Below are 21803 nucleotides of genomic sequence, written 5' to 3' on the forward strand. Positions count from 1 at the left end.
TGGGGCTCTCCTGCCGACACCAGCAGCTCTCCCAGCTGAATCAAGCAGCACGCCACAGATCAGATCTGCTGTGTGCATCAAAGATGAAAATCTGTCCCTCGGATAAGACCTCAAAGATCAGGAACAGGGAGAAAATTACTCTGGAAATATAAACTGGATCCCGGCAAGACACGCTTTGTAATGTTTTCCCAAACATTCTAGCTCCCGAACATTAGTGCATGAACCTGATGCCCCCCCGCCCTTCCCAAAAACCAGAGAGGACTCCAGCTTACCGTCATAGGAGAGCACGTGGCCCTTCTTCCCTTCGTAGATGACATGTCCTTTGGTCAAGGCATCCTCTCTCGCCTTCTCTGCTCTGCCGGGGCTATCTTCTCCGATCAGCCTGGTAATGGTTCCTTTGTACAGCACTTCAGCTGGGGTGCCCTTGGAAAGCCACCAAGATCCATATTTAACAGTGCCACAAGCAATTAAGCAAGAAAGCTCTCTCACACAGGTACACTCTGTTCCAAAAGGGAGGCAGAGCACAGCTGAACTCTGCTTCCTGTCAGGGCCAATAGCGAGAAATCTGCAGCTTAATTATTGATGAGGACACGAACGCCGAGCGGTAAAAGGTACGGGATTTGTGTGAGGTTGCTGGGAAGAGACAGGGGCGAGCGCCATGCGCAGAGGACAGGCCTTGCATCCAAAGGCTGTAAAGAGACGGAGCCAGCCTGGCTTTCACTAGATACAATTACAGAGCAGCTCTGGCGCCTCCACCATTGGGCAAAGCAGGAATGGAAACACCAACCCACGCTGCTTGCTCCGTCCGTGCTGCACTATCTGGTTTCTTTCCATCCCACTGGATTGAAGAGACAGGCACTATTACAGCTCTGCCTTCCCTTGGGACGTCTTAGTCATGGCCAACACGACTTAAGTATTTTTCTTTCCCGTGGGACTACTGTCACTGTAAACTATTTTCTCAGACTAGTATCGCGGGGCACAGCTGATCACAGAACCATTGACCTTCAAAAGGGCACGCAGTCAAGCAGTCTGGGCCCAAAATGCAGGGCCATTCGTCATTCCATCACACCAGCTTTATAGACTCGAACGGGGTTTACTGGTGGAGCAGCGCAAAGAGCCAGGCTCATCGCTTTGCTTTTAAATAGAAAGAGGGGAACAGCTGCTTATGCAAACTCCTCCTCCTCCATCGCTTTCTTCAAAACAGCCTAGGCCTGAGATTTGGAAAGGCATTTGGACACCCAACTCCCAGCAGAAATAATGGAACGCAGGTGTCCAAATCCCCAAGGAAGCCTTGAATATCCTCCTTCCACCCCTTTCGTCATTCAAGGTCGTTCTGGGTTTGCAAGCTGCTCACAAGAGTTGGTGCAGGAGGGAAACGGACCAGTCTTGTTTCACGATCCAAGCCGGAGCGAGATGCAAGAAACAATCCAACAGCCATAGGGGTGAAATGTAAATTAGGAATACAGGGAAGCTCCCTCCCTCTGCTCCTCCAACTGTGGAGGTGAAATTCACCCCGGGGCAGAGAGCTGACACCAGCCACCTTCACGTCCCATTTACAGGGCTCAGGTGCCCAGGTCTTGCTCTGGCTCTCTGCACAAGGGGGGAAATGCTCTATACAAGTGCGGCCATGGCTGGAGCCAGGGATCTAGCTGCAGAGAATTTATCCTTTTTTTTCTGTCTGGGAATTATCTGTCAACGGATTGAGATTTTGGCCTCGTTTAGTTACCTGGAATTATTTGATGAACGTTTCATTGGAACAAATTTCAGCCTGAAGGGGCGCTTGTAAATTATTTACTGGGGTGCAGTTATATCAGTATAAAGGTGCCTTATATTGGTACGACTTATTCCCCTGAGCATATGGGACTAGCCACACTGACATAAAGCCTCTTTATAGTGGTATAACTGAGTCCACACTAGGGTGCGTATGGCTTTATCTATATGACGTGTGTATGTGGGGACAAGTTCTGTTTCCACGCTGGCCTCTTTCCCGATTTACCAAGCTGCCATCCTAGTCCCTGCTCTCTCCTGGAGCACGCGGGACAGAGTTAGCATGGTAACAATCCCTCACCGCGTGTGCCCTTGCAGCCTAGCGATCCATGCACTGGGGTGAGAAACCAGAATCAACTTGCATCCTGCTGTTCAAAGCTAAAATCCAAACACCGTTAGTCACACTGTACGAATAGGCCACGCTGAATGCTACACGATGTCTGTAGTGCTGTAAGGGGTGAATAAGGAACCTGATTCTAAATGCCAGCACTTCAGAGTGGTGGTGTTTGGAGGTTGCTCCAATCCGTCAGGACAGAATGTCCCATCCCCTCCCCACCCTCGACCCCTCTGTTCAATGGGTCTCTGCTCTTTGTAAGCAGTCAGGGCAGCAGTCACAGAGCTGGCTGCAGAGACGGGACGGGACGTGTCAATGTGCAGGTTTCAATGCCCTGATTGTTTGCTCTGACACAGGCTCACAGAAATGCTCAGCATTGGCTTTCCCAGTGCCAGGTAAGGTTCCTTCCCGCAGCGGACGTGTTTGCAGGGGGTTTGAAAGCGAGCGATGACAGGCGGCTTGGGAGCAGAGTGCACCCTATTCAAGATCTGTCTCCTGAGTGAGTAATCTGAGATCAGGGATCAGCCACAGCGCTGGGAGCTGCTACAGGAACCGGGGGCACTGCGCTTCCCTGTCAGGAGATTCTGCATGATGCCGCGCCGTAGGGCATCCTGGGCACTGCTCAGAGGAGATGTCAGAGCCCTTTGGCCTGCCGGGCCCAGCCGCCAGACACACTGCAAACAGGCCTAGCACGTTACAGCTGCTCCGAGAGCTACTTCACCATTGAATCAAACCTCACTTCCTGCTGTTACTTTGCTTCTAAGATGAATACAGGAATTCGATGTCAATTAACTAGCTGGCTGTGAAACAGCGTCTGATCAAATCCTGCTCTGGAACTGACATCTCTTGCATAACCCTACTAGCCAGCGCTGTCCCTCCCACCCCCCATAGCTCTTCCAGGGGCAGGGAAGTGTATCTTCCCTTTTTGAAGCCACCCAGACAACAGGAAAAAAATCTCAGCGCTTGTAAGTGGCTTTAAAGAGCTGAATGATGGCCAGATAAAAATCCCCAAGGGAAACAGATGGTTTTTAGGCTTTCCACACAGTGCTGAGCAATAACTCACACCGCAGAACTATCCCCCACTTGGCAGCTGCTCTTCTGAAGATGAATGATAAATGATTAAAAGGCAGAGTGCGTTCAGGACAGCCCTTCGGGCAGGGCCTAGAGAACACCCTGCTACAGCAGTGGAAGGAGACTTACTGCACTGATCCCTCAACTTCATCACCCCATTCCCTTTAGCTGGCTTGGTCTCCCCCCTCTCCAGCCTACTGTTCTCTTCCATTTCCTTTGCCTGCTACACAGAGTGCCAGCAAGATTAGAACCCCAGCTAACCCCCGCCTTCGCCTGGGTTCCTGAGAACAACTGGCATGGGGGAAGGGAGTTTCGAATGCAATGCCCCTTTCACCACTGGTGAAGTCTGGGTACTTCTGCTTTTCACCAGTCTTGGAGAACGGAACGAACCTGATCTTCAGCATAATCTTCCTCCAGATTGCTTCTCAGTCCTGCCCTGCTGCCCTTGCACCCCGAAGCCCCCACCTCTCCTATGCAGGTGGGGAGACAAACTGGGTGGGGCTGTGTGCAGATGCTCTGCTAGGAGGCGGTGGCGGCACCAACCCACTCCTACTCTCCTTTCTCGCCCCACCAGGATCTGAACTCAGCTCTGCAGAGGTGATAGGTCAGAGCAGGATTTGCTGGTCTGCCCCGGGGCTATTCAGGAGTTTACACCCTCTTTGCTTAGTCCTCTGAAATTCCTCCTGATGGGTCTGCCAGGAGGGGGTGCTTTGATTTCGAGTGGGCTCAGAGTCCACTCCAAGTAACAACAAATTGCAATCATTTCTATACACGCCAGGAGAGGGTCTGCTCTGACAGCAACCGTTCCTTCCCAGCCCACATTACAAACCAGCTGAGATCCCCCCCAAGCTGTTAAGAGAAGAAACCTACGTGCGTGATGGATCCCCGATAGGTGATGGGCGATTCCGACGGAGGCCTGGCACTGGGGAGCCCCTTGCTGATGCTCCCGCCTGGGGTTGAGCCCAGTGATGCCCCTGCAAGTTACAACAAAGTAAGCGGGATTAGGTTGCTGAGAGGGGACTGCTCACCCGAAACGCTGGAGAGCTGAACAAAATCCCCGCTGGCATTCGGCACACAGCCCCCGAGCCTTCAGCACAACAGCGGGGGCGGGACCCTGGGACCCTCACTGTAGCATATCCTTCGGCAATCCCTGGTGTCAGGGGTTAAAACAGCGGGCATGTCTTGATGCAGGCCAGCATATCTTGATACAGGCCAGTACATTGTATAGAAGATGCACGTCCAGCAGGCTAGATCCTAAGAATCACTGCGCCCCGTTGAGTTCAGGATCAGGCCCGATCGTCTCACAAACACGGTGATGGGGAAAAAAATGGGGGAGCCGAAAAGGTTTGGGTGCTAATTCAAAGTTCTTGAGAGAATCACCTTTTGTGGGAGGCTCCCTGGTGGTGCCTGGCTCTGCTCAGCTTGGAGCTATTGGTGGAAGTAGCGCTCTGGGGCTAGTCTGAATCTTTCCTCCCTAGCTCCAAACACGAGGGCAGAGACACATGAAAACAAGTCACAAACAGCCCCGACTCCTAAACAAACCAAGTTCTAAAGACATTTAGCTTGGGGGCTGCCTTGAGTTGGTTCCTATTTTATCTACTTTGGTCCTGAGCCAACCCATCAAACTTCCTTAATTTGGTAGAATTAATCGGGTGTTTATGAGAGACAAGAACATACTGTTAAAACAGAGTTTTGTGCCTTTTTTTTTTTGCACTGCAGAAAGGAGCTTGGATTTAAAAATGAAACGCTCTCTCTCTGTGTCCCCAGCATGCACTCGTGATTCTGGAGTTCAGAATGTAATCGGTGCCATTTGATTAGCAGCTGCTTCGCTTTCTTCATGAGCGGACTGCCCTTCCAAACGAATGAGGACAAATCCCTTGGATAGAAGTTTGGGGCTCAGATTTTTACAAGGGAATAGTGATTTCAGGTGCCCAGTCTCAAGCACTTTGAAGACTGGCTCATCTGTCCTCTGTCTCCGGTTGGGAAGCAGAAGCTAAAGGGTAACCAAAACCACTAGTCACTTTTGACAAGCTTGGCCTCGGTTGATCCCCTTCCACTCCCTGAGCTGCCTCCCTGAGAGGTACCTGGTTTCCACTGATCATCACAGCTGCCCTGCTATGTGCTTACCCCTCAGGATGGAGCTCTCTTGGGACGTCTGCATTACCAGACTTTCATGCTGGTTGGCCTGGCTTCTAGGAGAAAGTTGTTCCTGCTTTACTCCAGGAAAAGGCACTAGAAAACATTAATCATACATGACAATGTTTGCACCGGTCAAAACCAGACAGCTCTTGTCCTGAATTGCTCTCTTGCCCTTTTTCTTTTTTTTTATTATTATTTTGCTTGGTCTTTAATTTTGTCTAGCTTGATATTCACAGTTGCTGAAAGAGACAGGTCTTAAATAACCCTAGGTCCCCGTGCAGCTGCTGCTGCTTCTGAGTAGCAGATTACACAACTACGGATGATAAAGGAAAACTCAAATTGCTCTTATCCCCTCCGCAAGGGCATCGTTCAAGGTCTCCTGGCAGGCAAGACAGCAGGGGATCCTGAAATCCACTCCTGCACGAAGCTGTACCCCCAGCCTTGCAGCAGGACCAGAGTCAAACACACAGACCGTGGCTGGATTTCATGCCAGGACTGGGTTTTTAAATCCATTGATAATTGTAGCTGTGCAAACTCAGAAGAGTACTCAGATCCCAGCTACAGGACTTCAGAGGATTGCCCAGAAATTTCCCACCCTTTGCATAGCACTGGGCAATTGGAACTATGGGGACTGAAAGCGCAGCTGCCTTCCTGTTGACCCCTGCCATAGATGGGAGGCTGGAGCTGATGGACTAATTGTCCGATCTGCTATGGTCAGCCCGATGTTCTTAAGAGCTGAGGGACAATAACCCATCTCACAGTTCAGAGCAGCCAGGAAACAACCCTGGACAGTGACAAGCGGACTGCGGAATCCGCTCAAGAGGAAGAGAGTTGGGAATAGCCTCTAGCACTGGGCAGGCTGGACGTGCCCACGGAGAACTCTCTCTGCTGGCTTAGCACATGCCTTCTCCACTCTCTGCAGGGCTGGGCCCAGGCCTCCTCCCTCAGGACTTTAACCTCTTGCTCTGACTCTTACGAGATGTTTCCAAATCTGCAAACTGAACATTTTCCTCTCTCGCTTCAGGCCATTTACTGTTTATCCCACCAGCTGTGGCGAATGTCAATACGTTTCCTTCCATCAATCACACTGTTAGCTGGAAGGTATTTTTAGTCCGGGATCACGTCCCTGACTGAGTCTTCTATTTTCCTAGACTGTAGGAATTTAGCTCCCTCCACCTCTCCTCTTATGCTTGGTTAATCCTTCTAGTGGTTTTGTTCCCCTTTGTGTTTGCTCTTTTACTATAGATCCTCCTCTAGCGGTGGGGGCCAATATGGCACCGACTACCCCATGTGCAATTCCCCCAGGACCAAGCAGAGTCGCATTCCTCCACCCTTAGGTTGGCATCTCTCTCTCTAAGACATACAGCTGCACGCACGCACACACAGGGAGATTCTGTTGGCCTTTCCCCAGCAGCCTGGCACTAGGTGTTTGTGAGTCGTTTGTTGATCCCTTTCTTGAAGGTGGTCTTTGTACACAGCCGTTCCCCGGGATATATCTGAGCTGTTCATTTCCTCTCCCTTGGTGCATAGCTAGCACTGACTCATCTCACACCAAGCAGGCTCTCTCCTCTTGTGTGTTACACACCCTCCTAGCTAACTCCAGCATGGCTGATTTCACTTTTCTCTTGATTGATCAAAATATATCAAACTTCATGAATGCCTGTGCCAGACCCCGCCCACCTCACCAGTGCTCCTCACTTTGGGGCCTTGTTATTCCTCATCATCAATTAATTCTTAACCCATCTATTTTTAATCTAATTTGGTTATTTATTCAGGCTCTTTACAGGTTTCTCATGCTGGACAATGGTGGTTGCCATTAAAAAGTAAGCATTTATCCGATCACAGTCTTGATGGCTATGCATTGCACTGGAACGGAACACCAACGTGAGGGGGGCAAGGCAGTACCATAGGTCCCTTTCCAACGGTAACTGCTTGTTGGGGTTGAACATCTTCTTGAAATGCACGCATGGAAATGCTGGTGTCTCCTTATGGGCCCTGATCCTGGCACCAGACCCGCAGGGACTTGAGAGCTATGATGATCCCCAAAAGCAGCTCTCTCCCCGCTTGGAAAAGTGGAATAGCATCTCCACAACTTCTCAATGCAGCTCGCAAGCACAGCGTCTCGAGAATTACAGATATCCCTGCTGCTGAGTGATGCCAGGTTGGCAAAACTGGACCAGAACCCTCTATACCCAGAGCCAGTAGAGAACAGGCAGTGACAAGGCATGCTCCCACCTTGTGAGTGCCCCATCAATGTGTCTCCGCCTTGAGCCCAGAGAAACCATTGAGAGAGGGTTCATTGAAGCCTCTTCTGAGATCGCCAGCGAGGAAGCCAAGTGTGTTGGCAGATTTTGTAGACAAGTGCGCACTAGGATGCGAGAGGAGACCACCGCGCCATTTCCTATAGGCCATCAGACAGGAATTTCATGGTCACTGCTGGCTGGATGAACCCAGTGAACTTGCAAAGCTCTGCACCCTCCCTTTGTGTCATTCAGCTCACTGGGAACAGGCCAGCCCTGAACAAGGGTGTGTGTGTGTCTGTGTGTGTCTGTGTGTGTGTTCAATTCAAGGCTAACAGCAGCTCAACAGGGACAACTCTGACCCTTCAACAAAAAGGCCAAGAGTGAACCAAGGGTCAGAGGCACACAAACAGATAGTGTGTCAACAGCTTACCCAGTTTCTTAGGATCCATAGTCAATGGCAGGCCCATGGTGATGGAGCCAACAGGAACTTTTGCATGCTCAGAGCTGTACGGAGTATGGAGCTGAATGGGCACCCCCTAAAACAAAAGGGAAAAAGGTCACTGACGGTGTGGGATGCTCTGCTAAGACACTTCCTGGACGGGACAGTCACCAAGGAGAGGAAGCTCAGGGAAAAAGACCTCCACTGAATGACTACCACGCCCTCTGCCCAGGAATCTGGCAGGAAGCTGCTCTCAACAACCCTTGGAAGGATTTTTATTTGGTAAACGTTGATTTCACCGCACACACAAACGGAAGACAAAATATTTCCATTGCTAAGCAGACCAATTCACAGATCGGCAAAGGAAGAAAAAGGCTGCTTGAGAACTTACTAGAGGTTGATTTAAGGATATTTACTTTGTATCTATTGACCGGTGATGCTAACAATTTGTGTTTTAACAGTCATAAAGTTTTAACTTTTTGAATCTCAGTGTCTGCTGTCATTAAATAATTTTCTGATCCCTACAGAATTAGCTGCAACTGTGAACATTTAAATCGACAAAAACTGAAAACAATGCTTAAAAATAAACATTGATATTATCTATCAAAGTTATAAAACAATAATCTAAGTCTGCCAAGCCTGCTCTTTGCCAATAGAGGTGTCTCTTTCCTCACATACGTGAGAGTACCGCGGCACCGGGATGGCATCTTACCTGGGAAATGGAGCTGATGGGCCGCTCCAGAACAGATGGGTGTTTGGTGGAAGAGATGAGAGGGGGAGGATTGGAGATGTTGGACAATCTTTGTAGCCCAGACCGAGAGCTCTCGTGCAAATTTAATGGGATTGGGTGAGCTATTGACAAAACATAAATGTTATTATGGATTGATGGTTATTTGTATCAGACAGACAGAGACGGAGACCAGGGGATACCTAACAGGGACAGAGACCAGGTACAGAGATTCTGCAGGTTGACTGGTTGTAACTGTAGCCTTTTTGGCGCTGCGGCCATTAATCCTGCACATCTCCCATTGCATTCTGGGATCTGTAGTTCCCACACACTGCATCTCTGTATTATAGATGGCATTGGCTGCACCACGCAAGGCAAATCAGATGGGGTTGCTAGGCTCCTGGCATGATGCCTTTGAATGGCAAACTTTCAGCAGCTCTCTCAATCAGGAAGAAAACGGCTGCATGAATTTACTAAATGAGGTAACTGAGACAAGAATCATTGGATCTTTCAGGCCATGCACCCCCAGTGGCTGCACCAACCTGGTTCCCCGTAGCAGGTGCAGATCCCTGAAGGAGAATGCAAGCCTGGGCTCACCTGGCAGGTTATACTGAAACACATGTGGCTCAGCTTGCGGGGAGGTTTTGATCACATCCCTAGAGGACACTTGGTATGGCAGCACGGGGGGCCAGCACGACGTGGCAGTCTGCTCTCCGCTTAGCTTCGGTCCCTCTGCAAGCGACGAGAAAGGCACTGGTTTTTCTGCAAGGAGAAAGAGAACTGATCAGCTTGCCACACACATGAACTCACACACGCAAAGGCAGCCTTGCAAATCAGCAAGATCTTACAGAGACCTGCAAAGGGAAGCTACAAATGGGGCTCCTTTCCTTTGGTTAGGGCTTGCCTGCACGGTGAGTTACCGCATGACAAGCCAGGGTGTGGCTCTGCAGTGCACCTGCTTGCTGCCACTAACTCATCCCATGGATGCTGCTAGCACACAGGGAATGCCCCAGAGTGTAGCTTAGCAGAAGTACAGCATGCTGCATTTCAAGGCTTTCATTGCCCACGTGAAGCCCTCCCACAGGGCAAGTGCGAGGGTCGGCGTGTCTCAGCCCGGCTTGCTGCGCAGTAACTCGCTGTGTAGGGTGCACGGAGAAGGCCTGAAAAGTGCCCAAGTCATTTCTGAAAACGGGACTTAGGTGCTTCTGGAAATGTTACCTTAAGGCCTCACTTCAATAAAGCATTTAAGCATGTGCTTAATTTTAAGCAGCCAAGTGTTCAAAAAATAGTTATCTAGCCAAGGTTCTGCACTGTGCTGTGTAAAAGGAAGGCGCTTTAGCAGTGCCAGACCTCACTACATCTCTGACTCTGCTATTAAAGCTTTGCTGAGAAGTGGGATGAGATGCATGGCTGGCAAAGGGCCCATTCATAGGGATAATACCGAAAAGGCTCATTAACACTTGGTGTGCTCAGGAGTGAGAGACGTAATCCTCTGCTCCTCACACGGTGATGAAAAGAATCCATCAGCAGCAGGTTTATGTACATATCCAAGCACAGAGACTCTTGGGCAATGTCTGCACCGCGAGGGAAGGTGGGACAGAGAGCTCTGGATATGCATACCTGTGCTGGCTTTGAGCTAGCGTGGGTAACAATAGCGGTGAAGACGTGGCAGCCTGGGGGACACAGGGTACGGACTCAGATTACAAGCATCACCAGGGTCCGCGCTGCTGTCTTCACTACTCCTTACCCACGTTGGCTAGATTAAAGCCAGCACGGGTACGACCACCGCACTACAGTCACATCTGAAATGGAGTGTAGACGTACCCCGGATTGCAGAGGGGGTGGTGTAAGGGGCTAAGCCTCAGGGTCCAAACACCCAGACTCCCCATTTCAGGGATAGCTCAGTGGTTTGAGCATTAGCCTGCTAAACCCAGGGTTGTGAGTTCAATCCTTGAGGGGGCCACCTAGGGATCGGGGCAAAATTGGTACTTGGTCCTGCTAGTGAAGGCAGGGGGCTGGACTTGATGACCTTTCAAGGTACCTTCCAGTTCTAGGAGATAGGATATCTCCATAGGATATCTCAAACGGATCAGTTCACCCTCCCAGGGCAGCTGAATTGGAGCACCCCACGCTGGTCACTGTGAGGGATTTTTGGGGAAAATCCTTGAAAACGAAATCCCAGTCATGTTGTCATGTGGACATTCAAGATCCCATGGCACTTCCCACAAGAGGAGGGCATTTGTCCTGAGACACCAGCTCTCCTCCGTCCCAACTGCCGGGTGGTGTGATGCGCTGCACCCCGACTGGCTGCTGTGCTCTATGCCAGAGGCAGCTGCATTGCACTGGTGGTGTCTGGGTATCGTAAAGCTGGGCGAAGATGCTCTGTAAACCCAAGATACTAGTGGCCAAGCACACACGCACCTTGAGGCAGCATGGGAATCTTGGGAAAGCAGTTCCTCCTCCCCTGGGAGCTGTGAGATCTGTGAAATGTGGCCCGTTGATTACTGACCCCACATTAAAGGTAACTAAACTCAGCCATTATCCTGGGAAAAGTTCCTATGGCCATTTGTCGAGCCCCTGAAATCAGAGCTGAGAAGTTAGCATTTATATCATCCATCACCCCTATTAACACTTTTGGCTTCCAATCTCCAGAAAGGCCAAGTGACTAAATCAACAGAAAACACATTGCTGGCTTTAAAACTGCCCCGCGATAGCCAAAAATAGGCGTGAGGGCCACTCGGCGAAGAGTGAAAGGATCCATCTGTCTGAGAGCAAGCTCCAAACGGACAGGCCGCGATCCCCCAGCCCCACACCAGAGCAGCACCGTCAAAGCACCTTAGGAGAAGATACTAAACTGGCTGGGCTCCAGACAGATACAGCAGGGGGCAGCCAACGCCTTGGCCAGGATGTGATGCTGGCGTCCAAGACTGTGCTTTGAAACGGCTCCAGGGTGGTGTGAAACTTGTCAACTTGTCCGTCTCCGGAGCAGTTGCAACAGTTCATGCTCTCTTATCAGGCAGGGCCCTGCCAATCTGATTGCCTGGAGAGATCTCACAGCTTTGGGGGGGGAGGGGGGGAGAGTAGGAACAACTGCTCTTGCAAGACCAGCCCTCTGCTAGGAGCTGGCCTGGACCACTTCTCGCTTATGGAGAGCGGGGTCGCTCCACTTCTTCTTTTGCAGCAGCACAATGCACGTACCCGAGGTCCAGTCTTCTTCACGGCAAGTCAGAGTCCAGATGGATGCCTGGTGCACTGTCACTTTAACAGGACATTCAAAGGAGGCTCCCGATTTCCTTACCATAAAAGGAGAGAGGAGGGATGCTCCCCTCCTCCCACCCCTTTCACTGCTTTGCCATGACCGACAGGCTTCCTTGCTGCCTTCCAGACCGGCTGCTGGTGCCTTTCCCTCTACGGTTCCGAGCCAGGCTCGAGCCACTGGGTGAAATGCTAGCACCATCCAAGTCAATGGCAAAAGTCCCACTGGCTTCAAAGGGGCAAGGATTCCACCCCTCTGTTCAGATGGGTCTGTATGTGAGTGAGTTAAACTCCAGAGGGAGCTGGGTTCTGCCCCAAGGCCAATCATTTACTGTATGCTGATGGGAACGCCATGCAGTTCTCCAGCACACCCTGCTATCTTGGATGTGTGACTGCTTCAAAACTCCATCCCCGGGCACCCGGGATATTGAGGGTGCAGAACGGCGTAGTGGGATGAGCAAACCCCTGCCAGCTCCGGCACCAGCTCCTCCTCCAGTGGCCTGGACAATCTCCTTTCATCTCTCTGCCTAAGCTTCCCTATCTGTGCACGGGGATAATACGCAAGCACGGTGCAATTAGTTGAACTAATCTCTTCAGCAAGTTTGGAGGATTCAAAGTGCTAGGTGAGTGGCATCAGCAGTGCTGGCACAGCACTCTAAGCCAGGTGCTTTGCAGACAGCAAAGCTGCGTAAACCTGCATTGACGGCAGGTCTGCACGTTAACAAAGGAGCAATCAGGTTGCAGAGTTTAAAGGTTATCCTGAAACCTGAACTTTCATGTCCTGGTTTACAAACTTCCACATGGCATGGTAAGCCTCCCTCTTTCCTCGCTGCTCTTGGGTCCTGAAATCAGAGTTGGAAATCAGCGGGTGCAAAAGCCGGTGGGAAGATGAACCAAGCAGCCCATCAAGAAATAGTCTGCTGGGGTTCCAGGCTAGAAGGAGCTGTTGGAAGTGCTGGTTCTGCCAGGAGACTCGACAGGAAGCTGAGCTGTGCGGGACGGGCTGCTCCGTATAGCGATGTGTAACAGCCAAAGCGTAGCCCTGATCACTTGCACTGCACTGGAAGTACTGGAGTGTAATTGAGTCTGGGTAACGAATACACGAAAGTGAGAGTGGAGAAGGCAGGCTAGGATAAGCTGGAGAGTTTGCATGAGACAGGTATCAATCATCTGACTTACCGGAGTATCAACTTCCTTCAAGGTGAAAGCTATCTTCCTTCCATGCCGATTGTTTTATTGTCCTGTTGCCAGTCTGCACAGCTATGCACGCTATTATTTATTACCATGCAGAAAGCCAGCCGGTTGAGCACCAGCACTCAGCTCTTCTAGGAAGTAACTCATTTTGCAACATTGCTCTTTGTCTAACCATTGGGCCAGCACTCCACATGGTCAGCTTTGGGAAACCGTGGCTGACAGAAGTTGAACTAACGTAGCTGCTCTCGTGACCCAACTTTTCAGCAACAACGGAGATCAAATTCCAACAAATTCAAGCTAATCGGTGTATTTTTTCCTCTCCTTTCTCTTGCACGAGAGAGTCAAATTCCACGGCTGCCAACAAAATTCTTCTGTCCGGCTGCAGACCCAATATGGTGCTTACATCCCCAATGCCTAGACCTGCTACCTTATAGTCGATGTCCTTTGGGACAAAGGCACCAGAAGTCGTGATGTTCGCATCGTCATTCCACAATGCTGCAGCCATGCAATGGCATGTCAGCCCATCCAACGCACCATCAACCCACAGAAATCACCATGGAGAGCAACCCCCTGCCCCCCCGCAACCTCAAATATCTCCTGTCAAGGGGCTTCTTTCTCTAAGGATCTGAGGCAAACCATTTCCTGTAACACTCGTCAACTCCGTCATAACCTGCATGATATGGGGACTGCTGCTGCCCACTCGGGGCAGGGCTAAGCACTGGCCGGCGAGGCCCTGGTGAGGTACTGGCTTGGCAGCACTGGATAGATGGCATCTCGGCTGCTGAAATGTTGATGTGATTGCAGTGGTCTCTTCCTCTAGTGGCTGGGGGTCTGGGAAGAAGGTACAAGCACAGGCACCCCGACAGCTTAAGCTCACGTGACAGACTGACAGACGCGTGTGGCTTTGGAACCAGGCCGCGAGCTCTGTTCCCCGGGAGGGGGGCAGGCGCTTGGTTAGCTGACGGCCACAGCATCTATTTGTTACCGTACCACGTATCATCACAACCTACAGACCCTGCCCTGCCGGGTGCCGAGCTGCCTCCGTTCTAACTGCACTTAACACAGCGCAGGTTCCGGCCAGATTCAGAACAGCCTCAAACCCTCTCATCAAGGTGCCCGGGTTTAAAGAGCGCACGCCCGGCCAACGTACAGACTTCTGACGGGAACCAGCTTTGAAATGACAAATGGCATCAGCAAGAGTGCCCAGTCCTCCTTAACCGCGGCCCTGAGGGGCCCGACGCTCTGAATCCTTCGTTAGCGCTATCCCGAGGGGACAGCATCGAGAACCTTTACAGGAAGTCACAGCACGAGTATTCATTTGAAATGAAAGAATGGCCCCCGCCGAGCATTAAAAGCATTCTTTATAAAGAGCAAACAAGGGAGAAAAGAGCTGACTGAAACCAGCGTCCTGGCATGCCTCCAGGTCCTCTACTCTCCAACCGCTAACAAAGGCAACCTTCCCGTCCTCAGCGTTCGACGTTCTACCAGGTTCAATGAGACACGATGCACTTCCTAATGAACACGGCCCATTAGCCATGTCGCCATGAGTCTGCTCCGCCATGCGATCAGCCTTGAAAGCTCGCTTCCCCCTGCCACAGGAGCCCTGCCCCCGCTCTGTGCAATCACGCGCGGGCACATCTTACCTTCTTTGTCACCCACGGCTGGGCTCCTGCTCTTTCCCCTGGGGCTACTGCTTGCCTGCTGCTCCGGCTCAGGCTGCTGTTGCTGCTTGCTCTGGGCCACCTCGTCCCGGGCAGATTCATGGGCTTTAGTGATCTGCTGCTGGTAGAGGGCCAAGGCGTGGTGCGGCACCTGAGGCTTCATGCTTCCGCTCTGTAACGTCCCGTCTGGGAATCCCTCGGAAATCTGCAGTGGGAGCAGAGAGAATGGGATGGGAGAAGCGGGACATACTGTGCCAGCTGTTGTTACCCCCTTACAGACTCAGCTGTGGAAGGTTTTACTCCAAAAACGAGACCTCGGCTCCTTTCTGGGGAGCTTTTCCTCCGCCTCTGCAGAGACACAGCTAGGTTCCCCAGGCTGGGCTCCCAGGGTTTCTAACCGAGCCACTGCCCTTCCTAGCACAGGAGGCAAACAAGAGAGAGTGAGGCACCATGTTTATCTTTTGCCACAAGGCTATCATCCTGTTTGGGAAACGTTACAGGAGAGCCTCTGATTTGGCTTGTCTAAGGAATGTAATCTCTAGCCCAGGTCTGGCAGCTTAGAAGTGGTTTCAATACTATGCACCGATCTCATGGCACAGAGATGTCTGGAAGGGCGATGTGAACTTTTCATTTGAAACGCCTTCTTCGGATCGCTAAAGTACACCAGGATTTTGGCCACGTCCCACTCTGCAAACACCGCTCCCTGGCCACTGTTTGGAGTCTGGTGAAGAATGACTCGGTTGCTTTTAGTTTTTACTTCGTTATGAGGGCACCAGCAACAATGATCAAGGTGGAGAATGCACCTTCTTGGGGGGGGGGGGGGGGCTGCTGCTGAATAACTAAGCAGGGGGAGCACAGAGAAGATTTGGGTGGGACCAGCCAAAACAGCACCTCTCTCTCTCTCTCTCGTGTTAGGTGACATGACTGATTTCAGTGACCCCAGTGGACTCGATGGTGTAACTGCCATCACAATCTGGTCCTTAGCATTCTGAGATAAAGGGGAACACTGGACTGTGAAAGGTGTGTGTGGCTGGGGTTTCTCCCCCGCCCCCCAACTAAGGAAGGAAATGGCTGTACAGTAATGACAAGGTTTCTTATAAAGCAACTCATGATACAATCAAACATCTCTGGGGGAACTTTTTAAGAAACCAGGAAGGAGTTGTCTATAGAGAATCCAGTGAGAGCATGCCACATGGCTCCCAAATGCCCTTTGCACAGCACACGCAGAGAACCGTGCCCGACACCCCCGTGCTATCACCCATCCACGGAGACACACACCTGGCCCATGCATGAACACAATCAAGCACAGATGCCCACGCCCAAACTCATTCCCTCACACCCAGGCAAACAGATCAGAAACCCGCACTGTCCTCCCTCAACAGATGCCCACATGGGAACACGCACACAGAGGCGGGAACCCATGCCCAAGCGTGCACACTCATGCCCAAGCGTGCACAAGGCAAACTTTTGCTTGGTGCCCTCAGTCCGAGGGTTTTAAAACCCCCCCGGGATGCAGGACTTGGGACGGGAACGAGAGGCTTTCCTGGGATCAGGTGACTTGGGTCTTCCGTCCGGTACTTACAATGGGGGGGATGGCAGCAGCTCTCTGCTTCAACTGCTTCAGGTCCAATGGTTTCTGAGGCGAAGAGTTCAGCCTGGCATCGGCGGCAGCGTTGAGGAGGCTGGGCCTCGGAGACAGCAGCCTGCACACAGACACACACGTCATTAGGAGCCACGTACTTCCCACCTCCACACGCGAGGACGCTCCGGTGCCCGCACAGCCTGTGCTGGGAGGAGGCGAGGGGTGGGGGATCTTTTCATTACGACTCTAGAGGTCGTCGGCTTCACTAGCACGCAGAGAAGAAGCCCGGCACGCCAACGTATGTTGGCCTGTGGGCGCGTCACCCACTGGGGAGTGCACGTTACAGGTCCCCCATCGGAGCCTGATCCACAGAGGAGTGGAGTGCTACTGTCTCCGCTGGGGAGCGGTGGCTTTTCAGCTCAAGCCCTAGCAGCTCATGCTTTCTGTTCTGGAGGTCCCAGGGACGGCAGCCATTGTGTGTATAATATACTTCGTATATTCCTGGCTAGCACCTCCCATACCTCACATAGTGTCTCAGTATTGGCCACCTGCAAGGGTCTGCTTGTTGCTTGCTTGCTTGTTGCATCAGAGAGGAGCAGCATCGACTGGCCTGGTACCTGGTGCTCTTACTCGCTAGACCTTGATCTATAATCAGTGATAAGTAGCACAAGTCCCGGACCATCCTACTCTGAACCAGTACGCACCCCGCAGTACTGCTAACTGCTACTGCACAGAGAGCACTGGCCGGGATACAGCACACCTCCCCTCCCCGGTAAACAGCACCGACCTTAGGAGATAACAGAGCACTGTTATCATGGAGCGCAGCTTGTGACAGCCAGAGCTACTTGGCCATGGAGTACAGCTGCAGCGGGAAAGGCAGGGCAGGGATTAAACAGCTCCAGAAGAGGAAAAGCGGGCCGATCCCTGCCTGCCTTGCTCAGAAGGGTACAACTCCAACAGCAGAAGTACGAACAACAGGATTTGGCTCAATGGGCCCGATTCCTTTCACGTACGCAAGAGTAAATCAGGAGTAACGCTAATGAAGCCACGGCATTGCCCTGGCGTGAGCCCAGGGACGAATCAGAGCCAACGCCGGAGACCAGTTAGTTCTGAAGTCAGGGTGCTTGGTTCTGATCTCGACTGGGACTCCAGAGTTCACCAGCATGTGTGAAATCACAAGCAGGCCCAGGGCCGGAGATCTCTCTCACAGCGAGAAAGCCAAGGTTTGCATCCGGATTCAATACAACTGAGCGGTGTGAGGAACGGAGTGATCCAGCCCAGTCAGACAGGATCTCATCAGGTCCACAAGACAAGCCGGTGCGTTCGGAGGGCATTTCCTGGCTGGGCCTGCCCCTCTGCGACCGGCTGGCTACCAAGCCAACTCTCTCAGCGCCATTCTAACTCACTGGTAAGAGCCAAAAGCAAAGAACAATCCTTACACAATGTGCTGGCCTGGAGGCTCCCCGCCCGAGAGCGAGAGACAATAAACCAGCCCCCCCACTAGGGCATGGTTCCCAAACCGAGCCACTCGGCAGGAGTTTAGGCTAGAGCTGCCAGGAAAGATTTATCCCAAGTGTGTGTCTGAGTGGGCTCCCCCCTCCTCCCAGGGCTGGGAGTGCCCTGCCCCCATCTCCAGCCCTTTGGGTCAATCCTTCAGAGGCTGGCTCATCGCCAGGTTGGTGCACCTGAGCTTCCCGAAGGCTGCTGGGTGGTCCTGGCGGGAAGCTGGCAGGGTCTGTGGTGTTTGGAGGGAGGGCTGGGTCTGAGTCATGTTTGGCCCGGCCTGGCCTCCTCTCTTGCAGGCCTGGCTCTGCTTCCCTTCTCCCCCATGCTGCTGGGCACCCTGGGAAATCTCAGGGTGTGTCTGTGTCTCTGTGCGCATGTGATTACCCAGAGGAGGGAGAGGAAGAGAACAGGAGCGGTGAGGAAGGCAGAGCATTGGGGGTGGGGGGTGCTGAAATCAGGCAGTCGTCAGTGCAGAACACAAAAGGGGGGAGGAAACTTTCCCTCGCTTTACACTGGCCAAGAGGCTGCAGTGACGAATACACCAGTGCTGCCCTCCAGCCCAACCCTCTGCTTCCCAGCCCTCGCACAGGGCTGCCTTCTTCACCTGTGTTAGTGAACGGCCTGGCCACTGGTTCGTAGCACTGGGTCGGCAGGCTGGGCGGGGCGCAGAACCCTCCATAGCCAGCTGCAATCCCATGCGCCAGAGCAATGCAATGCAGACTCCACAACAGACCTGCCATTGGCCTCAGCAGGAGCGGGAGGAGTCCTCACAGCACAGGCCGCTGGGGTCACCGTGTCATGCAGGGCAGCTGCTAACTCACATCGCTTCCCAGGATTGTTTAGCTCACTCAGTGCTTTTTAGCTTCAAAGCTGAACCCTCCTGGCACCCCTGGGGAGTGGGGAAGGGACTTGCCTTCGGGAGTCAGAGCTCCTGGCTCCCAGCCTAGTGCTCAGACCACTGGACCAGGCCTCTCTCTGACCCTCGGCTTCTCTCTCCCAACTACCAGCTGGTGAAGCAGTCCAGAGGTTTAAGGTTTACAGCCTGCTCTGTTTATCGGAGCTGCGAGCTGACTGCTCTTTTCAGTCTATAAATTTCAAGGTCATTCTGTGTTCAACTTTGGATGATAAACAAGTCCGGCGAGGCCATGTGAGGGGAATAAATATATCTCTGTGCCGCGCGCCCATCCTCCTTTCCCCGCCCCTTGCCCTAGCTCCATTCCCGCCCCACCAATCCTTCTCCTGCAGCAGATTCTAGTTACAAGGCAGGACCTGCAAAATGCACAGCCTTGGATTCCCCCCAGGAGCTCTCTAAGGAGGAAACGAGAAGAGGGGTGGAGGGGTGGCTAATCAGAGCCGTCGTGGGAATAAATGCACAGCATCTGCCAGCTGCGTGCATCGAAAGCTAGAAGCTTGACCGCTGTGGGAATGTAAAAGGATACATACCCCAGGGGGCCTATGCCCCACAACAGCCATGCAAAGCCATTGACAGGTGTAGGTAAGGGACTGACTGGCTCAAACTCTGGCCAGGATTTTCAAGCGACGGGTGATTTTGGGGACCTCAGTTTTTGGCTGCCCAACTTGAGACACTGGAAGGGACCCTGATTTTCAGGCTGGGCCATGCACCCTCTCTTCCCTTCCGGCCCCTGCAAGGCAGATCTGGCTGAGCAGCCAAATAGCTCATCGCTTTTGGAAACTTTGACCTCAGAGTCTTTTCTTTAAAAAATAAACTCCGCCCCCCCGAAAATCGAATTCCATTTCTTTCCTAGCCAACATAACTTCCAGACGCCCTGATGCCAGAGCCATCTCCACCCAGCTTCCACTGGCTGGGAAGAGCTCGCTGCACTTCCAGTGAGGGCTGCCAGTTCCCATTAGACACAAACCCTGCCAAGCAGGCAACTCATCAAAATCCACGGGGTGAACACAGTCCCCTCACTGACGAACAGGCCGACTGAGCGGCGAGCTGTCTGGGAACGAGACCGGGCTGCACTTCACTCATGAGCGCTGCTGAAGGCATAGCCGCGATTTCAGTCACAGACCCTTCAGAGGCAGTACTAGTGATGTTAAAATGCAGGGCCGGATTCTGACAGCTTTGCTCACGTTCAGCAGCATTTTACTCCACAAATGGCCTCACTGGACATCTAGCTCAGTGGCCTGATTTTCTAAAGTGTCGAGCACCCGGCAGTTCCCATCTACAGACAGACCTGGCCAGCTCCTCGGCACCAGCCGCTTTACATCTGGCCCCAGATCCTCGTGGGCCTCAAGTGGCTTTAGAAGCCCAAATTTAGGCACTTGGGTTTTAAAAATCTTAAACAAACCCTCAGCTGGGAGGCTGAGTTAATTCAGGCTTGTGAAGCACTTCGAGATCCTCAGATTCATACAATTCATATGGTTACAATGTCTATAAATTACATAAACTGCCAATTGACTGACATGAAGACGGGTGGACAGCTCTACTTGCTAGGAAAGCAACAGACATCACTTTACTGGGTAAAGCACCTGTCCGGAAACCGGGCTCTGGAACGTTACACGTCTAATCGGCATGTGTGTGAAGTGGAGAATGACATCTCCAGGACACTAGCTTACACACACACACACACACACCCCTACCTTCCATTGCTAATTTTGGGTCTCCCAAACTATGCTCTATTGGCAACCGAGCCCCAAAGAGCTGAGCGATGGAAAAATCAGGGAGGGAAGGACATGCAGGGTCCCTATGGATCTCATGCCCGATTCAGCCCCATGGAAGGGGGATGAACATTGGCTGGGTGCACACGTACCCCAGGAAAAAGACAAGATGGAAGACTGGGGCTAAACTGTAAAAGTGTGACATGTGGAACCACATGAAGAGTTCTATCATGGTGCCATTTCTCATTCTACTGCAGAGAACCCCCCAAAACACTAATCCATGCACGTCAGTAAGCAATGTTGGGCATCACCATAGGTGGCGAGTTATATGGGCCTGTGCTCCACCAATATTCAGGAATGTGAGCCCAGCTCCACCAATGGTTGGGTTTATATTTATCCATAGGATGGACCAGGGCAACCCTGGGAGGGGTAGCGGGGGGCTTGGCGCTGGCAGCAGTGGGGGGCTTGGCCGCAGCCCATCCCACTCCTTCCTCCAAGCCCCATCCTGCCTCTTCCCGCCCCTGCTCTGCCCCCTTCCCCCAAGCCCCCACCCCTGCCCTGCCTCTTTCCAGCTTCCGTCCCCTCCACCAAGTGATACCGGGGGCCAGCGGGGCAGAGCGGAGTGGGGCAGACTGGGGCCAGGCCCCACCGCTAACTCCCCAGGCTGCCTAGGAGACCGCATCCCCATGAAGAGCGGGACCCCCAAAGCACGGGTCCTGGGGAGGTTGCCCCAGTCCGTCCTATGGATGGGACAGCTCTGCTTGGACCCATTCTGGGCACCATCAAAAATTATACAAACCTGGCTCCCATGGACATCACTGTAGTAAATCCAAATTCCTCCTCAAAGCTTTCAAACACTTCGCCTCATGGCTGGGTGCAAAAAGTCAGAGGGTTCTGAACAGTTGCAGAACTGGGCCCATTTTCCCTGCAGGGCTGCCAGGGAGCAGGGTACTTGGGTAGCAACGTAGCAGTGGTTGGCACCATGTCTCCTGGGCACATCACTACCAAGCCCAGGTGGTAAGTGCCTTCCTGTAACTTTTACTACTCAGCCTCCTGTACACTTGCAATGGCTAATTCCGCGCTGCACTGCACGTTCATTTACGTCTAGCGTGACCGACAGCTGAACTTCGCCACTGGCACAGCTAGTGGCCTTTTTAAAGGGATATATATGAAGACAATTAGCTGTATTTTTAACTCTGGAGATTTAAAGCTGTGATTATCTTCACCCTGGCCTGCCACTCAGTAGCACGACCCGCAGAA

The 21803-nt window shown here is 52.3% G+C and overlaps 1 protein-coding gene across 11 annotated transcripts in view; it reads right to left on the minus strand.

The window, feature by feature from the left end:
• NCOR2 (nuclear receptor corepressor 2) overlaps window positions 1–21803 on the minus strand; it is a 391355-nt gene that overhangs the window by 43314 nt on the left and 326238 nt on the right. For 10 of the 11 annotated variants that reach the window (XM_034791186.1, XM_034791189.1, XM_034791188.1 and 7 more), the window contains 8 exons: window positions 16413–16533; window positions 14813–15035; window positions 9318–9482; window positions 8706–8845; window positions 7985–8090; window positions 5300–5404; window positions 4043–4146; window positions 273–423 (listed from right to left, as the gene is read on the minus strand). In XM_034791186.1, the coding sequence (XP_034647077.1) occupies window positions 273–423; window positions 4043–4146; window positions 5300–5404; window positions 7985–8090; window positions 8706–8845; window positions 9318–9482; window positions 14813–15035; window positions 16413–16533 (1115 nt within the window). The remainder of the gene's footprint in view (window positions 1–272; window positions 424–4042; window positions 4147–5299; window positions 5405–7984; window positions 8091–8705; window positions 8846–9317; window positions 9483–14812; window positions 15036–16412; window positions 16534–21803) is intronic. The other variant, XM_034791190.1, reaches the window with a different exon arrangement.

This window comes from Trachemys scripta, chromosome 15 (genome assembly GCF_013100865.1).
Source record: "Trachemys scripta elegans isolate TJP31775 chromosome 15, CAS_Tse_1.0, whole genome shotgun sequence".
Classification (NCBI taxonomy): Eukaryota; Metazoa; Chordata; order Testudines; family Emydidae; genus Trachemys; species Trachemys scripta.